This window comes from Nerophis ophidion, linkage group LG08 (genome assembly GCF_033978795.1).
Source record: "Nerophis ophidion isolate RoL-2023_Sa linkage group LG08, RoL_Noph_v1.0, whole genome shotgun sequence".
Classification (NCBI taxonomy): Eukaryota; Metazoa; Chordata; class Actinopteri; order Syngnathiformes; family Syngnathidae; genus Nerophis; species Nerophis ophidion.
This window is the reverse complement of record NC_084618.1, coordinates 41,633,721-41,654,345: the sequence shown is the minus strand read 5'-3', so window position 1 is coordinate 41,654,345 and position 20,625 is coordinate 41,633,721. Positions and strand designations below refer to the sequence as shown.

Here is a 20,625-nt window from a genome sequence, read left to right as displayed (position 1 = left end):
AAACTCCCATGCACCCTCAAGAACCCTGCCGAGAGTACAGAGCTGGTCCACAGTTCCACGACCAGGACAAAAACCACACTGTTCCTCCTGAATCTGAGGTTCGACTATACAACATAGCCTCCTCTCCAGTACACCTGTATAAACCTTACCGGGAAGGCTCTGTTGAAGTGCAAATATAAAAAGACAGTGATCATGAATATGGAATAGCAGCACGTTATGCTGCTCAAAACCACCAGTGGGCGTGATTGTAAGGTATCCCCAGATTGCTATAATATGTTGTGAAATGTCTTTTAGACTTGTTCAAGTACAGGTTTGTGGACTGCAAGCTGGTGAACAGCACCTTCCTCCACAACAAGGAGGGCTGCATGCTGGACTTCAGCGACGACTTCAACAACGCCTACATGATTTACTTCGTCAACTTCCTCGGCACGCTGGCCGTCCTGCCCGGCAACATCGTCTCGGCTCTGCTGATGGACAAAATAGGTCGTCTAAGAATGCTGGGTAGGCCGATTGCTGCATCCAATCAGTCTTTTATCACTGTCAACAGCGCTAATTGTCTTCTCCCTTCTGCACACACACTCGCACAAACACACACACACACATGCATAAACATAGCGGGGTCCAGCGTCATATCGTGTGTTAGCTGCTTCTTCCTGATGTTTGGAAACAGCGAGTCCGGGATGATAGCCCTCTTGTGCCTCTTTGGCGGCATCAGCATCGCTTCATGGAATGCTCTGGATGTCATAACGGTGGAGCTCTACCCTTCAGACAAAAGGTAAGATGTTTTGTAAAATATCACAATATACTGCTTAAATATATGCAATATCATTTTAAAATATAGGGTCTATTTTAGATTTGAATACATTTTTGATACATTTAATTTTTTTAATCATTGTTGATTCAGAATACATTGTATACGTGTGTTTGTATATACATACATGTATACAAACAGCGCTCAATACGTGAGTGTAGAGCATGGTCTATATATATATATATATATATATATTAGGGCTGCGAATCTTTGGGTGTCCCACGATTTGATTCAATATCGATTCTTGGGGTCGCGATTCGAATATATCGATTTTTTTCGATTCAACGCGATTCTCGATTCAAAAACTATATTTTTCCGATTTAAAACGATTCTGTATTCATTCAATACATAAGATTTCATCAGGATCTACCTTAGTCTGCTGATGATATGCTAGCAGAGTAGTAGATTTAAAAAAAAAAAAGCTTTTATAATTGTAAAGGACAATGTTTTATCAACTGATTGCAATAATGTAAATTAGTTTTAACTATTAAACGAACCAAAAATATGAGTTATTTTATCTTTGTGAAAACATTGGACACAGTGTGTTGTCAAGCTTATGAGATGCAATGCAAGTGTAAGCCACTGTGACAGAAGTGTTCTTTTTTTTAAATTTTTATAAATGTCTAATGATAATGTCAATGCGGGATTTTTAATCACTGCTGTGGTGAAATTATAACTAACATTGATACTGTTGTTGATAATATTCATTTTTGTTTCACTACTTTTGGTTTGTTCTGTGTCGTGTTTGTGTCTTGCAGTTCTGTACAGGAGATATATATATGTATGTATGTATGTATGTATGTATGTGTGTGTGTGTGTGTGTGTGTGTGTGCGTGTGTGTATATATATACATATATTGTATGTATGTATACTGTATGTATGTATATATATATATACTGTATGTATATATATATATATATATATATACCTGTGTGTGTGTGTATATATACATATACTGTCTGTATATATATATATATATATATATATGTGTGTGTGTGAGTTCAAATCCCGGCTGAGTCATACCATAGACTATAAAAATGGGACCCATTACCTCCCTGCTTGGCACTCAGCATCAAGGGTTGGAATTGGGGGTTTGATCACCACAAATTATTCCCGGGCGCGGCCAATGCTGCTGCTCACTGCTCCCCTCACCTCCCAGGGGGTGATCAAGAGTGATGGGTCAAATGCAGAGAACATTACCGCCACACCTGTGTGTGTGTGTGACAATCATTGGTACTTTAGCTTTATAAATATAGAATAGAATAGAAAATACTTTATTGATCCCTGGGGGAAATTCAGCCATAAATACAGCATATATACTGCTAATAATCTGATAATAATCAATATTATTTATAAAATGTATTTGTATTTAAAAAATCTCTAATAAAGGCCTCACCTCGAATAAACAATTTGTTTGCAAATATTACACATAAATATTTTAATACAGTAGAATGTTATTACAGTACATACTATTATTAGCTCTATCTTTCAGACAAAAGGAAAGCACCACTTTTTGTAAAAATCACAATATAATGCTATATAACTATAGAACTATGTACAATAGTTTGAAGGATAACATTATATTTTAGATTTTAATATATTTGTCATCACATTTTGTTTATCAATAATAAATTGTATATGTGTGTATGCATGTACTGTATGTATCAACTTTATATACATTTGTATAGGTCTTTATTTATTATTTGTATAACAACAAATAGTTTAAAATCATTAAATATTTCTTACAAAATGTATTTTGTGAAAAAAAGATATTCTCTAATAAAAGCCTTACCTCTATTAATAGTTGTGTAAAATATCACAGTACAGTTGGCTTACATATACACAATATAATAAAACAAAACACAATTTATAATATATTTGTCATTATATATTATCTATAACTAATACATTGTATATATTTACGTATGTTTATATGTATCAAAACATATTTGGGAAAGTCAGTATGTATTATTCTAAACAAATGTTACAAATTGTTTTATATTAATAAATATGATTTATAAAATGCTTTAACTATAAAAAGTTGTTTTCTCTCAGAAAAGCCTCACCTGTAATACTGTCTTGTAACAATTGTTTGCAAATAGAATAAATAAATATTGTAATACAGGAGATTAATATTATTACAATACATGTTATAAAAAGGCACACATATAAATGCCTCAACTTTTAAACACGTTGTTCATATAAAATGCATATACAGTAATCTCATTAGAACAAAATGAAATTAGAAGTTTAAAGTAAACCCTTATTTGTCGCTGTTAATTGGTTCTAGGCTTGACCGTCGTAAATACATATCTGCAAAGTAGGAATTGTTATTTACAAATTAAATATTTTCATAGCTAAAGCATAAAAACTTCTAAAAAAGTTTTTCAACATCATGGAAGCCTTCTAGGCATTAACTAACACCCTCTAGGAGGCTTAGCCAATCAGTGGCCTCGGTACTGAAAAGCCTGCTCATCTAGTGGCCAATATTACTGTAGCATTTATATTATTAGCTCATTAGGTATTTTTTTATAGTTGAAAATGCTCAAGTAAGGTGAAAAATACAAAGATAATGATCAAAAGAAAGTGAAGGTGAAAATTTGAAAGTTCGATGTCCTAGAGCAGCGTGCTATGAATTTAAGGACTTCTTGTTAAAGAACACCTCACCTCTAATCAACACTTCAGTTGAAAATATGATACGTTTGTTTGTTTGGTATTTGTTTATTTGAAGGACAATGTTACATTAAGAAGATAGCTGCGCCGAATTTAGCACCATGCTCATTTCCATCTGTAGTCCTTTAATGGCGCATTTAACAGCCACAATTAAAATTACACAGGATTGAAAATACACAACAATTAAATAATGATAAGCATTTTAAAAAACAAGTATAATACATAGAGGGTATGTGAGTTACAAATCAGTGGGCGGTCGAGTTACAGTATTTTAGCAGCTTCATTTAAAGTGCAGAAGTATATAAAGTGGAGCAGTTTTTATCAAAGTCCACATAACACAACATACAGTGCGGTAGCCATCAGATGGTATCCATAACGGTATCATTCAATAGTTATATACCCCATTGCTAACTCAATACGTAAACAAGATTGCAATGTTACAAGATTAGACCGGTGCTCTGGTGGCCACCAGACTGCTCCCTCTTGATATAAGATACCGTAGTTGCAATTCAATTTTATCATACAAATGCATTAGTGTAACATTTTCTCAAATAAACACCATATTTCTGATGTAAGTTATATATATAACTTTTATAAATGTATGGTTTTTCAATTGAATCATGAAAAATATGATTATTATTGTAAAAATGCTTTTGTGTGACGGCCCTCTCGCTCATCGACGCTTCACCTTTACTATATGCTGTATTTTTAAACATGATAAATATAGAGTATTATTGAAATATATTGTTATTTAATGTGTTACAGTACATCGCTATTGTAAGTTTGCGGCTTCACTTTCTTGCTGAATTTTTGTAAAGCATATTTTACCTATATTTAAAGCATTTTTAACCACAAAACTAGCTAAATGAACAAAAAAATATTGATTGGTTGATTGAAGCCCTGCGATGAGGTGGCGACTTGTCCAGGGTGTACCCTGCCTTCCGCCCGAATGCAGCTGAGATAGGCTCCAGCGACCCCCCCGCGACCCCCAAAAAATTGGATGGATGGACGGATGGTTGATTAAAACTATTTTTAGTAGATTGCACAGTACAGTACATATTCCGTACAATTGACCACCAAATGGTAACACCCAAATACGTTTTTCAACTTGTTTAAATAGGGGTCCACGTTCAACAATTCATGGTACACATATATATCATATCAGCGTAATACAGTCAGCACACAAGTTAATCATCAGAGTATATACATTGAATTATTTACGTTATTTACAATCCGGGGGGTGGGACATTGAGGGGGTTGGAGCGGGGGGTAGGGAGGGGATTGTGGGGGTTATGATAGGTTGCTATCAGCATACTTCAGTTGTCAAAAATTATATCATCTGAGAAATGGACATTGGATAAGTGGTAGGATATGTACAGCGAGCGGTGACCACAGTGAGCTCAGAAAGCATAATAACAAGTATATAAATTTGATTATTTACATTTGCTTATTTACAATCCGGGGAGATGGGATGTGGAGGGGGGAGGGGCTAGTCTAGGGTTGTGGCTGCCTGGGGGTGTTCTTTCAGTGCGGTTTTGAAGGAGGATAGAGATGCACTTTTTTTGGCATAGAAGGAGAATGAGTTAAGACCTTAGTTAGATCGGAATCTGGGTTTAACGTGGTTTGTGGAGCTCCCCCTGGTGTTGTGGTTATGGCGGTCATTTGCGTTCTGGAAGTAGTTTGACATGTAATTCGGTATCAGGGAGGTGTAGCGGATTTTATAGACTAGGCTCAGTGCAAGTTGTTTTACTCTGTCCTCCACCCCGAGCCTTTGGAGAAGTGGGTAGGAGTGAGGTGTGATCTGGGGTGGGGATCTAGAAGTAAGCTGACTGGCTTGTTCTGGGATGTTTGGAGTCGGGATTTGAGGGTTTTGGAGGTGCTGGGGTACCAGGAGGTGCATGCGTCGTCGAAAAAGGGTTGAATGAGAGTTCCCGCTAAAATCTTCATGGTGCTTTTGTTGACCAGAGAGGAGATTCTGTAGAGAAATCTTGTTCGTTGGTTGACCTTTTTGATTACCTTGGTTGCCATTTTATCACAGGAAAGATTACCCTCTAGAATGGAACCTAGGTTGGTGACCTCATCTTTCCTGGTGATAACAATGTCACCCACTTAAATAGTGAAGTCACTGACTTTCTTAAGGTTGATTTGGGACCCAAATAGGATGGATTCCGTTTTACCTAAGTGTATGGATAGCCTATTGTCAGTGAGCCAGGTGCAAATTCTAAAGAGTTCGGCACTGAGGATTATTTCCATCGGTTATTTGTCCTTGCCGGATATATATAAATACTACAGTAGAATTGACGACTAAATGAAACTAACCAATCTGAGCGCGCTGTTGAGTTTCGTGGCCACTGATTGGCAAGGACTCGTGCAACATTAGTAAATTTGATTAATAATTGAATACATAAACAGTAAATACTATTTTCTACTTGTGTCAAATTTTGGAAGTAACATTTTCATGTGCAAATAGTTTGACTGTTTTTGTGTTGTGTGCGTTCAAGGACCACGGCCTTTGGCTTTCTGAACGCCCTGTGTAAACTGGCAGCCGTCTTGGGCATAAGCATCTTCCAGTCCTTCGTGGGCATCACCAAGGCCGTGCCCATCCTCTTCGCCGCCGGCGCCCTCGCCGCAGGTAGTTTCCTCGCCACAAAGTTGCCCGAAACACGGGGCCAGGTGCTGCAGTAGAAGCCGGTGTCCAGCTGGGCGGTGCCCAAAGCTCGGCGCGAGGGCTTGATACCTGCAGAGAGGGGGGGGGGGCCTCATCCCTTCAGAGCTTCAGCGCCGCCTGTCTGTCACACTCCCAAACAACCACACACACAAACTCCCCATTTTTCCTTTTTTTTATGTCACACCTAGAATCCTCTGAAATGTGGATGATCTCATTGTGATCGACAGGAGAGCACGCAGGTGCACAGAAAACAAGCCATTCTCCTATAGGAAGCATCGCCGAGTGCGTTTCTTCCTTCATGGCCTGGCTGCTTTGTTTCATGTTATTTTGTTAGTTTACTCACATTTGTCTTAATTGCGTTAATCTCCTCCTCAAAAACATTTCCCAGGATTCTCTTGTTCAATTTAAAATGGGGACACCTTAGTCCCGCCCCTCCCTGTGTGTCTCCGCACAGCGCCCACTACTGGGCATTTTTTTTCAATTCCGTGTTGACAGTTTAGTTGCCTTTTTTTTTTTAAGTGAAAGAGCGTTCGTGTGTGTGTGTGTGTGTGTTGGAAAACTTGCATCATTCCAAGATTTAAACGTTTTAAAAAATATATTTATTACATTGATAGCTTCTGGTTCTGGAGAGCAGAATGTATCAAGCAGCATCAGCAGAGTTTACACTATTTAGACAATAAGGATCCGCAGGTGAGTGCTTCGCTTATGTTTACATAATTGAGTCGTACGTTCTGCGGTTTTAAAACGATCAATGCGTTTGTTTTATTGATATTACTCCATGATACTCATAAGCACAAACGGATCAATTTAAGTGTGGTTATCGATTAGGTAATGGGGCACAAAACGGGACGTTAGAAACACCAACAACGCCAACTAAAAGACATATTTAGCTTCATACTTTATAAGCATATAATTCCCCATAATGTTTACTATTGGTTTGTTTGCAGACAATCAACGAATGCTTTGTGTGTTTGGAGTTTACCTACCATAAACAGCCGTTAGCTTACCTTTAAGCCAGAAAACACTAAAACACCGGAAGGTAAAGCCAACAATGCACAAATAGACAACCAGTTAGGGCTGTGCGATATGGCCTTTTGTAAAAACCTCGATATTTTTTAGGCCATATCACGATACACGGTATATATCTCGATATTTTGCCTTAGCCTTGAATGAACACTTGATGCATATAATCACACCAGTATGAGAATTCCATGTGTCTACATTAAAACATTTCTTGTTCATACTGCATTAATGTATGCTGATTTTAAACTTTCATGCAGAGAGGGAAATCACAACTAAGTCATTTGACCAAAAGTGTATTTATTAAACAGTTATTAAGCAGTGGCACAAACATTCATGTAATTTCCAAAACAGAAAGTGCAAGATTGTCAGAGACATTTTAAAACAAGCTATTTGTGCACTTTAGTGCATGATGTCACTAAGATGACATATCAAAACAACACTAAATTAAAGTGCACTTTTTGTACTGAACGCCATTACAATAGTTTAAAACAAAGTGCACTTTTGTGCATGATTTTTTGGGCGTATGGCACAGAATGGAGATGTTGACATGCCGAATAAAATCTCTTCATTCTCTAGCAGGTGACCATTCAAATGATTAGCAGTAGTGCTACTTTTGGTAGCAACACTTTAGCACCACACTTGTCAAATTACGGTTGTTTGCTCGACATCTTCTCGCTTGAAGCCAAACCACCGCCAGACAATGCAACCACTGCTGTTTTTCTTGGGAATTAATTATTCCTTCTTTTGTTACAAGATTCGCACCTTCTTTCTCTCGTGTTACCGCTAGCACCACAGCAAATGTTACCCATGCTGCTACCTCTCTGCTTTGCGAGGGCGTATATGTATGTGACGTATGACGTGACAGTATGTGACGTGTGAAAGAAGGTGCGCTTGTCTGTGAGAAGGAGAGACAAGAAAGAGTGAGAAGAACCTGTAGTGTAATGCCGGCAGCTAAAAGCAACTGCCTGGGAACGTATACTCGATTATCACGACATAGTTATTTTCTATATCGCACAGATACAAACCCGCGATATATCAAGTATATCGCTATATCGCCCAGCCCTACAACCAGTGTGTTAAATTCGGAAATGTATCTTAAAAGAAATGTTCTAACAAAATCCACAACTTTGACTGTTAGCTGCTTACCCTTATTTCCGGTTTGTACGCTTTAAGCTCGGTAGGCTAACAACTTGAATGTGCGTTACACTTGCAAAAATGAGTATAAAAGACGACATAAATACCCATATTTTAGAAACGGATTTTGTTAAAAACATTCGGCAAATATTTTTAACTTGTTTTTTTGTCTGCTTTCGTTGAGAAACACACCTTATATATGCAGCGTGGCTGTTAAACATGGGAATTTTCAGAGACTCAAGGGGTGCTCTTCCGGATTATTTTAAAAAAAGGAAAGAAGAAAAATCCTCAATTTACAAACGACTTGACTCTTAACTGAAGTCAAGCCATCGTGCGTGACGCATGTTCGTGTTGTATTGTCTGACTTTTTTGGACGTCCTTGTATGCCAGCCAGTTTGTGTCTTTTAAAAAGCCATTTTTTTCATTGTCTGATGACTACAACGATTCGTTGCTTGCAGTGGTTGTTCTTGATTAAAAAGTGGGGTTAACATTGGTGAAATGTTGAATATGTGTTCTGAAAGTAGTGACTGTGCTCTTTTATTTTATATTTATTTTTCAAACATACACATATCTATACATATTACAAGAGTAACGTATTAGCGATGGTAAGGAATGGGCTGTCGGCCGTCTTGGATTGGGGCAATAAGGCTAAACCTGAAAGTCATCCAAAGAGTGCCCTCGGAAACTATTAAATGTTATGTGTAGAAGAATAAACATATATTGTATATGTAAATCTATCAAATGGGTCCCTATCGTTTGGAGTCAAATTGAAGTCAGTTTTTCCCAATCAGATCAAAGGATGGAGGACTTTTTCCGTCTAAAAATGGACACACGGACAAATCCATTATGCCAAAAAGTTCCAAATCTGGACAAACTGAAATAATGCAGAGTTGGACTATTTTTGTTTTTCCATCTTTAGTTGAATAAAAACGACTTTAAATGTAAGTAAAAAAAAAAAAAAATGTATGTAAACTGTGTAAAAAAAATAGATGTTTGTACTGTATGTGCAAGTTTGAAATTTGTGGAAAATTCAGGAAAACTGTTTGGCAAATGAGGAAAAAAAGTGTGTGCAAAACTTTGTGGTGTGTTGTCTTTGTTTGCAAAAATGAAATTGTTGGTCAATTCAGTATTTTACTCTGGGTATTGAGAATATATTCGTCATGGGAAAAAGAACAAGGTACTGTAATTATTTTATGTGCAAATTTAAAGTGAGTCACTTTCATGTTGTGATAAATGTTTTATTTAACAGTCCGAGGTCAGGTCCTCCGTAAAATGTATAAAATGTATTTAAAACAGGTCACAGGTAAACGTAACAGTGTTGGTCTCACTCCCGCAGAAGTCTGTTGATTGCGTACATACTGTAAGCGGGTGCCTCCACAGACAGGTCAGGCAGGCGTGGTATTGAGAACGGACGAGGTTGGAGGTGAACACATTCCAAAAAAAAGCAGTTTATGGTCTCCAGACAGACCAGAGGAAACTACTGTCAGAGAGATGGACAAAGAGAGCACCTGGAAGTCACGTCCGTACTCGGCGTACAGTCCACCCATCAGCTCCTATGGAAGGGCAGCACAACTCTACGTACCCGGCGGGATTAACAAGTTGCATCATTTGGTAAGTTGGTGAATTCAGTAATTTAATTTGTATGGCTGCAGTAATACATGATCGGATGCATGGTATGTTACAAACATACACAAAGGGCTAAAAGGGTGGATGCCGTGACACAAACCATCAAAACTGTAACAGTTCAAAATACCTGATTGAGACACCACTTCCTTTGACGTCACACACAAGCCATCAAAGGTTTTAGTAAAAGATCCATCTGACGTCATGTTTAGAATGTAAATACTGTATTTTTTGGACTACAAGTCACACTTAGTCCTTTTTCTCAAAATACGACAGTGCGCCTGATGTAATAATTCTGGTTGTTTACCGCCCTTGAAAACAATTTTAGTTGGTACATGGTATAATAAATGCGATCAGTAGATGAGTCACACAGACGTGTAGACTGCAAGTTGATGCCTGTTCAATAAAAGGACGCTAACCAGCCCAAATATAGGTTTCAATGAGAATTTATAACATTACACACTGCTCAAAAATGTCAAAATGACTTTGGTATGCTACGAATCCACACCGCTTGGATTGTCGGTACATTATGGCTACCGGAATCAAAGGAACTGAGCTGCAACATTCAAGCATTAGTGTGTAAAATGACCCCTATATGGCACCTTTTAGGAGACATTGGGCTTTTTGTTACGACCGGTTATGCAAAAGTCTTACATATTGGCTTTTGCTGTGTATTTGGGATCTCTGTTTAAAATTTTTGCACGAGTCTATTGTAATCTGTACCATAGTAAAGCTTTTCCTTAAGCTGGCATTTCTAATACAAATGTGTGCAGTTTTAAAATGTCTTTAGACTCGCTATGTATGCACTAAAATCTACCAGTACAACAAAGATGACGGGGAAAAGTGGAACCAAGTAACTAAGACCACCCACAATACAGCACATCCTGAAGAGTGTCAGAAAGCTGCTTGAAGGTGTATATATACACACACACACACATTCTATGCAACATTTTGACCAAAGAACCACCATTACAACTTATGTAGACCACAAGTGTTTTAAAACGCTGAAACACATGACTCCTTTAATATGAAAATAGACCTGCTCAGCACTATGCCTAATGGTCCAAAAAGATACAGCAATCATTCTTGTACTTGGAGTGCCAACGATTTGGGAAGCCAGCAGGAAATGCAGAGCTAAATTTACAGCAGTTATCAAACTCTTGCAGGAATAACTTCCGCTGGTGTAATTTGAGAGAAGGGTACATGTGCTAATGCAATTTTACGACAAAAATTTAGCACATAACTACCATAGTACCAATAAAATACCTGAAGTTTAGAATTTACCACACAAGTTTACCTGGGCTGATGACAAGTACAGTAACTTATGTATCCAGTTAATCTTCTTCGATGTAAAATTTCAAAATTAACTAGTTAAATGTTCCAGCATTATCTCAACCCTGCAGAAATTAGTCAAATTGGTACATCCACAAGAGTTTCCAATAAAATGTTATACTCTAACAAGTCCTGTGGACTCCTCACAAGCTTAGTGAGAAATCAGGTTAATTTTTTAAAAAGGGCAAGATTCGAACTTTGTTGGACGTACCAAAACACTGTCGATTTTGGCAGGCCTGAAGGTAGATGCAGCTGCATATTTGTGACGCTATTGACAGCATGCGCTCTTTGAACGAAGCATGCATTTGCAAAAACTTTAAGGGTATTCTAGCTTGTCAGGAATACAAAAAAATAAAAATCCAATAATGTAGATACTTAAGTGGCAATACAAATACTTTATTTTAGAAAAACATTGACTTCCATTGTGTATAAAGACTAAATGTGGCCGAACAAGGGCCAGAGAAAATGAATAAAATTCGGGACTTTAGCATTCACATAACAGGAAAACAAGCATACAGTGCAATGCCACACTGGTTGTTTTTGTTGCGAGCCATCTTAATGTAGCCCTCATCACCAAAACGGAGGCCCCAACTGCAATTAAAAAAAACAATTAGGAAAATATTTAACCACCTTGAAACCTCAAAATAGACCTGTTTTTGACCAGCCAATAGTCGCTTCCTTTTTCTTTGCCGTAGCCCACAGCTAGCACGCCATGGTTGACCTTATGTGAGCACATAATGTCCTGGTACACACCTGGAACACCCCACAAAAAAAAAAAAAAAAAAAAAAGTTTTAAGCCAGTTTGACATGCACATACATTATTGAACTTACCATGGCGGTAGAAATGGAATTTAGGTCGTGAGGCATCCACGGCAACGGAAACTGGCCCAATAGTGGCCACAGCCATTTTTAGTGCCTTTTCATTTCCCTTTGGGACAAACACATAACCCGAGCAGTTGGCAGCACGATCCTGCGGCTTATACCGGCACTCACCAGGCTGAAAAATATTAAAAATTCCATTATTGCAACCTTTGACAAAAACTACATATTGCTACATTGAAAAGGCAAAATATGCATCCATAGTCTAAGAAAAAATGCATTTTACTCTACTTAAAACAAAAAAACAATTTGCAATTTTTAAACTGTGAAAAATAAATAAATAATAATCTACAGCTTTGATGGGCATAAATAGAGGTTTTAAAAAAAAAAAAAAAAAAACTCATTGCAAAGGGAAACTATCATTCATAAAGATGCCCACGTTTGAATTTACACATTTTTCACCAATTATATGAAATACTGTGAATCTTTGGGCACCCAATTTGCACATTATACTAATTTAGTACAATTAAGAAACTCAAACCGGTTAGAAAGCTTCTGGTAGCATGGAGGTGGCCTAATACTATGTGTCTTAAATTATTGAAAAAAGTAAACATTTTTAAAAGTTGGGATGAATATGCTTCATGATTTTAATGCACCCGTACTAAATGTAATTGGCAACTGGGATAGGCTCTGGCCCCACGATCGAGGGGGGGGGGGGGGGGGAAAGGTACAACAAGCGTTATAAAAATGTTGGGTTCACCTTTGCGACATAAGGATAAGTCTTGTCTGAGTCGATGCCTTGGTTCTGGTTGACATATTTAAAAGCGTTTGCCATGAAGCCGCCATGGCACCCATGGTTGCCGTAGTCGAAGGAACAATCCACCAGGTTCTGAGGACTCAATGACTTAAGGACCCCTGTTGTCTTCTTCAGTTGACCCTCCAGAGCTCCCACGGCACTGAAGGCCCAGCAGGAACCACAAGAACCCTGCAAGGGAGTTTGTTTTTTGTAAATTCAACAAGAGACTTTCACTGGCACTTACCTGCGTTTTGACCTCAGTCACCAGGCCCCTTTCCCTCCAGTCCATTGAGGACGGCAACCGATTGAGTTTGTCCCAGTTGAAGTTAAAACGATGTCTTTCCAGATCTAAGGGAATGATGGTGCCGGTGAAGGTGCCGCTAATCTCCTCTCTGGTCTGCAATATGGCACAAACATGGGAGTATATTGTGGAGCATGGCCGGCTCTACGCAGGGGCAAGAGGGGGCAGAGCCCCCTTAAATAAAATGTCTTGCCCCCTCAAATCAAAATTTGAGAAAGCAAATTTTAATAAACTCACAAAATTGCTACATTACAAGTTGACAAAATTATCTGCACTAGCGTTAAAATCCGCCGAAAAAGGGACACACACGATATAGTAGTGTCGGCTTCCCTCATCTCTCCCTCCGCTGTGCGTGTATTCAACATTCCACAGGCTGCGCAGCAGACACACCCCTCAGCAAACATCCAATCACTGTTGCAGTATGAAAGTAAAAGAAAAGGAAAAGTTGTCTACATTTATCATATACTTGTTAGGATGGGTGTATTTGTGTAGTCTTATCTGTCATAAACACGTTTATTGTCGCGGACTTTCGGTGCTACTGAGTTCCTTTTTTTTTTTTTTTTTTTAACAACTTGACAAGAGCAGTGACAGCGAAGGCTCTGAGCCAGGAGGCGTCACTAGATCTAATACTGTACTGGGGCACAAATAATTCATGTAAGTGTGCAAAGCGCGCAAGCAAAAACATTTTTAGCTCTTATTTATCATAAAAAAAAATACATAAATAGTGCTTTAAACTATCATAGTTTATGTTGTATGGATCTTTGATTAACCACCTGAAATTAACTAATGCATTTGACCTACTTGTGCACTTTTTTACTCCAGACTTCTAAACTGCTACTAGTAAAAGCCAAAAGGAAGAGCAATGAATCTTTTTGAAATATATATTGCAGTAATCATCTGCAAATTTAACATCTACAAAAGTAAAACAAAAAATAAAGCACCCCTACATCTTTGGGTTCTTTTATATTATGGCAATGTGGCTAATCCTATTTCAGATACACAAAACTATAAAATATACACAAAACAATAAAGCCACAGTAGTAGAATAAACGAACAACTGTTGGGTGTTCAGGGAATCATTTTCTGAAAAGTAAACTGTAACGTCTCGTTTTAATTTTTGCAAAGTGGTCAATCACTCTGGACAGGCATGGAACATTACAGTAACTGTTATACAGTTGACCAGTGGTTCCCAACTGCTGGGTCGTGACATAAAAGTGGATTGTGTGTCATTTTCAGTGAGTCACAGTCAGATGTGTGCATGAAAAAAAAAAAAGTTTGGGGAGGAAAAAAATCAAATTGTGGCAACAAAACCAGATATTTTTAGCCATTTTTCTAGTGAATATTAGTGAGTATTTTATCAAAAGGCAAACCGACTAACAAGTTGGACTCAGGACAGACATGGAAATATATTTTAATAAAATCTAAATGGGGCAACAAAACCGATATTTTCAGCCATCTTTCTGAAAACAAATACAGAAATTTTACCATTTTTTCTGGAAACAAAACCAGATGCTTTAGCTGTAGCCATTTTTCTGGTGACAAAACAAGATTATTTTAGTCAAAGTCGCACCGATTAACAAGACAAGTCTACTGTGCTATTTTTCTGTGAAATAAACTTGATTTAAAAAAAATTTGTCTCACGACTTTATATGGAAAAATGTTTTTCTTCCTGAAGATAAACCATTTGAGAAGCACTCAACTCACATATGCTTACTCCAAATCATCATTGATGCAGAACCAGCAGACAATAACCAACTTTATGTTTCATGTTCATTGGAAATTCCCGACAGCTCGTACAGCAAATGAATATGTTTGTATTGATACAAGGAATAACGTTAGCTAACTTAGCTTCAACTTAAGACAATGATGTTTCCTAGTTAGCTAGGACTTCACTTACATCTCTCATTCCTGATGCTTCTCTGCGGGCGAATAACTTTCTTAAATCCATCTAGGAGTTACAATTTGAGTCAAATCAAAATAATGTAATTAAATTGTTAATTGATTCTCATCCTCTCTCTCAACTGAAGTCTCGATCCACACGTGAATAAATTACCATATTAACTAGCCATGTGCTAATTGTTTCGTGGAGTGAATACAGTAGCAATCAATTACCATACTAAGTAGTATGTGCGCTGTTTATGTTATGTAGACTTAAAACTCTGAAGGGTTTGTTTTTTTTTTATTGGTGAAATTTCTTCTGGGGCACATGCCCCAGTGAAATCTGTCTGGCGACACCCCTGCCTCCACTGTCCCTGTATCAAGCTACAAGTAATTTATGATGCTGTTAATGACGGTAAAAATGAAACAAGGTATATATCCTGCTTAGCGGTCCTCCTCTGCTGTCCTGTGTTCAGAGCGGAGTCCCTAGCAACGGCCCATTTTACTTAGCAACGGTCTGGCAATCGACTGCTGGAATTCTTTTTCTGTTTTTCTTGTAATTCTACATAGTCAACCTTTAATGTTTCAATCTACATTTTGTAATAAACAAATTATAAGTTTCATTTGATATGACCAAGACACCTAAAAACAAAAACAGCAGTTTTCATCAATTTACAAGCAAGTGGGCAACACACATACATTGGAGTGATAAATTTTGTCCCCAGATGAGTGCCCACGTCCACTGCATGTGACAAACTGAAGACAAGTGACCTGTGTCTGACAAACCCCTATGGAAAGCCCCGCCCCAGGCTGTAGTCCTGTACTGTTTTTCTTCATGTAATCACAGCGGGCTTTTTCTGTTGTTCAAGCTTACTTATTTTCTGCTCCAGCAGCTCACAAAGAGAAAGTTAATGCTCTGTAATGCATCCATTTTTCAGAGTATTTGAAAAGTCTAGTCCTGTTCCTGCATGTAGTAGCAATGACACTACTGCTAGTACATCAGGGACAGCAGCTAGTAATACTGCACCTTTAGCACCAGCAAGCACTGTTTCTCCTGCACCAGCTCCCTCCGTCCCCCCAAAGCAGCCTGCTCAGCTACCCAGTGACTTAAAAAGCAACGCACCAACTCAGCCAATACCAAAGCGTGCGTTTGGTACAACATTAAGATCATTCAATCCTGCCTGGTACCGCACACGACCATGGCTAGAGTATTCTGTGGTGCGAGACGCCTGCTTCTGTTTCCCCTGTCGGAAATATGGTAGCGCTGTTAATGTTTCCCCGCCCTGAGGGATTGCCACCTTGTGGTCAGGGGGTTTGCGTGCCTCAGTGACCGTAAGAGCTATACCATCAGGAGCTTGGTCTTCAGATGGGACACCCAAGTTGGACAGGTCTGAAGGTAGAGGCCTGACAAAGTGCAATCCACTACTCCAGGATGGGGTTGGACACATAGCTAAAGACCCATTTCAATGAAGAAAGCATCGTTACTATAAGCACAGAAAAAAAAAAAAGTCCTGGAGCATGTGTGTACACATGATGCCCCTTCACATTTCTGACTGCCCCCTCATTTAAGCATGCCTAAAACCGCCCCTGTTGTGGAGCATGCCAAAGTTGTCCACTCACCAGGTCTCCTAAGTGGTTCATGGCCAACTCAAAGGTGTGCAAGCCCAGGGAAGTTTCCAAGTTGTGCACGTTTATCATCTGCAGGTTCTCTTCCCAGATCTGCCTGCGACCAGACTCTTCTACCTGCAAACATAGCAACAGTGTTCCTAAACTCTGTATGAGGACCAAAAATGGGCCTTTAAGAGCTGGCTTCGCTTCACATTATAGGCCAGGGGTGTCACTCATTTTAGATAGGGGGGCCACGTGGAGAAAAATCTACTCCCCAGTGGGCCGAACTGGTAAAATCACGGCACGATAGCTTAAAAATAGACAACTTCAGATTGTTTTCTTGGTTTGAAAATAGAACAAGTACTTTCTGAAAATGTACAAATCATAATTTTGTCGGGGTTATTGAGACTTGCATGTTGCGGTTAATTCTTCGCTCTTTTTTTGTTATTTATACTTTCTGAATAATTTGATATTGTATTTATGTTGCAATTGCCGTCATATGCTCTGTTATTTGTTTGGATCAGGGGTGTCAAACTTTTAGATGGGGGGGCCACGTGGAGAAAAATCTACTCTCAAGTGGACCGGACTGGTAAACTCACGGCACGATAACTTCAGATTGTTTTTGTTTAAAAATAGAGAACATTCTGAAAATGTACAAATCATAATGTGAGGTTTTTACACTTACATGTTTGTGTCATATTTGTTATTTATAATTTCAGAATAAATTATGTGATGATGTTAGTCAACTCATTGGTGTTAATTTTCAATCCATCAAAAATAAAAAAAATATCAAAAGCTAATTGCAGCAAGTTATTTATGTTCTTCGCTCATTTTCCACAACTGGTGCACTTAATCTACAAAGATACAAAATATATATATATATATATATATATATATATATATATATATATATATATATATATATATATATATATATATATATATATATATATATATATATATATATATATATATATATATATATATATATATATATATATATATATATATATATATATATATATATATATATATATATATATATATATATATATATATATATATATATATATATATATATATATATATATATATATATATATATATATATATATATATATTTTTTGTATCTTTGTAGATTATGCTGCATATGTAAAAAAAATATGCAGCATAATCTACAAAGATACAAAAAATTGCTATTGGGACATCCAGTGGACACATTTAGAACAGCAGCTTCTTTCATTCAAAAATGTCGACCAATTGTTATACTCATCCTGCGGGCCGGATAAAACTGTTCGCCGGCCAGATCCGGCCCGCACGTTTGACACCCCTGTTACAGGCACTTGGCACAAACTAGCTGTCAGCATTATGTTGCAATGTATTGTTAGCATTGTAGCTTTACTGTGCCCTTTCCCACTCCATTGTATACGCAGGGGCGCATCACCAAATTTTGCCCCTCCCCCATATTTATATGCACAAATTGCAAGAATTTGTTTGAAACCATTCGAAAACTAAATCCACATTTGGGTTTTTGACTTAAGGGATTAACATCTATCCATCCATCTTCTACCGCTTATTCCCTCTTGGGTCACTGGTGCCTCTCAGCTACATTCAGGCAGAAGGTTGAGTACACCCTGGACAAGTCACCACCTCATCACAGGGCCAACACAGACAACATTAGCGTTGCCAATCAACCTATCCCCAGGTGCATGTCTTTGGATTAACATCTAAATACCATTAATATTTCTTTTGTTTACAAAATGCCAACAAATTCCATATAATTGCAACCAAATATTAATTTGAATAAGTCCTCAAACAGTCATTTACTTAAATTTAAAATCCAAGTTTCCCTTTACTTGTAGGATTGTCCAATTCACAATCAGTTGATACTATGAATCACACTACTTCATCAGTGCAACTTCCGGGGGTTAAGCCTCCCACAGTAGTTAAAACCTGCTTCCAACTTGAACTGAGGGTCCCTGAAGGCACCAATTATGTGCAATCAGGTTGATTGGAAACACTAAATTAACCCTAGTGTGTGAATGTGAGTAATTGTCTCTGTTGGCCCAGTGATGAGGTGACTTGTCCAGGGTGTACCCCGCCTACCGCCCGAATGCAGCTGAGATAAGCTCCAGCACTCCCCCACAACCCCAAAAGGGACAAGCGGTAGAAAAATGGATGGACAGATGCAACAGTGAAACCTGTTTCTCATATGCTGCCACAAATGAATTTAATTTATTTTTACCTTTCATCTATCACCTCACTCTTTTTACAAAATGCTGATACTACCACAATGACAGTTGAGTGGCCATGCTAGGTTTGTCTATACCTTGGTAAAAACAGTTTTTTCCATTTGAGATAGAAGGTAATCCTAAAGATTCTTATATTTGATTCAAGCAATCTTACTATTGAGCTTTGGAGAAACAGCTACATGTCTTTTAAAGCTTTTGAGGACATGAAAACACATTAAGTACAGTACCTGATGGAGGTAAACCTTATTGTGCGTTGTCTTCCATAGCTCCCAGTGGTCATCCAGAGCCGGACTGATGTCAGCCTCTACCAATCCCCACAAGATGGCGAGCAGCAGGCTCCGAAACATTTCTAGATCTGCAAAACTTGTAAAGGTAAGAGTCTAACACAATTGCATGAACTACAGCTCACCTGAATAGGAGGACAGCAAACCTGCACGCTGACTGTAGAAAGCAGTCCCTCCTTTTTATCTTATTGGCTGCTTTGCACACCTGCAGACAATAAAAGGCTGATGACATCATCAGCTTGCTCTTCTTATTGGCTTGCAAAGGAAAGAGCCAAACGAATATAAACAATCATGCTCACTTTTGAGGTATGTGCTGAACAATATGTCTAAAATTGTTTTGTTTCTAACATGCATTTTCTACTTTTAATCCAAAATAAGGTCCAAATATTTCACACAGAAAATAAATGATATAATAAAAAGTTAACTCATGATTAATCAGAAAAGAGTTCGCATTTGTTGTCCAAATGTTGAGATTTTTTTAAGTTGCCAGCTCATCTCAGTGCCAAAACAGATAGACAATATTCAAACTCACATTCACACACTAGGGTAATTGTTAGGTTGATTTTAAATTATGTAAACAAATAATACTTTAAATAATCATGATTAATACAAAATCAAAATGTGATTATTCTGACTAAAAAAATATTAATTTGACAGCACTTCCAAAAATATTAACATTTTCAAATTAATATGTTTTGAAATAGATGGAAAAAATGCATTAAGTATGTACATTTAAAGTAATATATGAACGGGACTCTCGCTGCTGTGTTGGATCCGCTTTGGACTGGACTCTCGCGACTGTGTTGGATCCATTGTGGATTGAACTTTCACAGTATCATGTTAGACCCGCTCGACATCCATTGCTTTCCTCCTCTCTAAGGTTCTCATAGTCATCATTGTCACCGACATCCCACTGGGTCATTATTGTCACCGATGTCCCACTGGGTGTGAGTTTTCCTTGCCCTTATGTGGGCCTACCGAGGATGTCGTGGTGGTTTGTGCAGCCCTTTGAGACACTAGTGATTTAGGGCTATATAAGTAAACATTGATTGATTGATTGATTGATTAAATACAAAATTATTCTGTTCTGACATTGTCAAATAATGAAGTGCAGTGGTCCCCAACCATTTTTTTTAACCAAGTTCCACCTCAGAAAAAAACTTGGCTCTCCAAGTATCACCATAATGACAACATCAATGCACAGTAGCGTAGTAGGCCTAAGTATTCATTAAAAACAAGGTAGTGATTTTTTAAAAATAAAATAAATTCCATATTTTGGCCACTGTAACATAACACACAGTTACATTTAGGAAAATAAGACACTGTACTACTTTAATAAAGTGATTCTTTGGTGTACTACTAAATGGAGCCCGCGGGCCACACTAGTGGTGGAGTTTGTATAAAGAAAGTAGGGCTAACTTGG

The 20,625-nt window shown here is 37.9% G+C and overlaps 2 protein-coding genes across 3 annotated transcripts in view; one reads left to right on the top strand and one right to left on the bottom strand.

The window, feature by feature from the left end:
• LOC133557788 (synaptic vesicle glycoprotein 2A-like) overlaps positions 1 to 7,765 on the top strand; it is a 36,692-nt gene extending 28,927 nt beyond the window's left edge. The window contains exons 11-13 of the mRNA XM_061908583.1: positions 295 to 501; positions 616 to 775; positions 5,986 to 7,765. Of these exons, the coding sequence (XP_061764567.1) occupies positions 295 to 501; positions 616 to 775; positions 5,986 to 6,169 (551 nt within the window). The 3' untranslated portion in view covers positions 6,170 to 7,765. The remainder of the gene's footprint in view (positions 1 to 294; positions 502 to 615; positions 776 to 5,985) is intronic.
• A 3,879-nt stretch (positions 7,766 to 11,644) lies between these two features.
• On the bottom strand, positions 11,645 to 19,456 carry LOC133557789 (procathepsin L-like). Of its 2 annotated transcripts, XM_061908584.1 has the most exons (8): positions 19,328 to 19,456; positions 19,146 to 19,273; positions 16,679 to 16,801; positions 13,124 to 13,276; positions 12,844 to 13,068; positions 12,096 to 12,261; positions 11,915 to 12,017; positions 11,645 to 11,855 (listed from the first exon to the last, which is right to left on the bottom strand). In XM_061908584.1, the coding sequence occupies exons 2-8, from the start codon at positions 19,263 to 19,265 to the stop codon at positions 11,756 to 11,758; spliced, it is 990 nt and encodes a 329-aa protein (XP_061764568.1). In that variant the 5' UTR covers positions 19,266 to 19,273; positions 19,328 to 19,456; the 3' UTR covers positions 11,645 to 11,755. The 2 variants fall into 2 exon arrangements, with proteins under 2 accessions (XP_061764568.1, XP_061764569.1); XM_061908585.1 differs by lacking the exon at positions 13,124 to 13,276.
• Between the last annotated feature and the right edge of the window lie 1,169 nt (positions 19,457 to 20,625).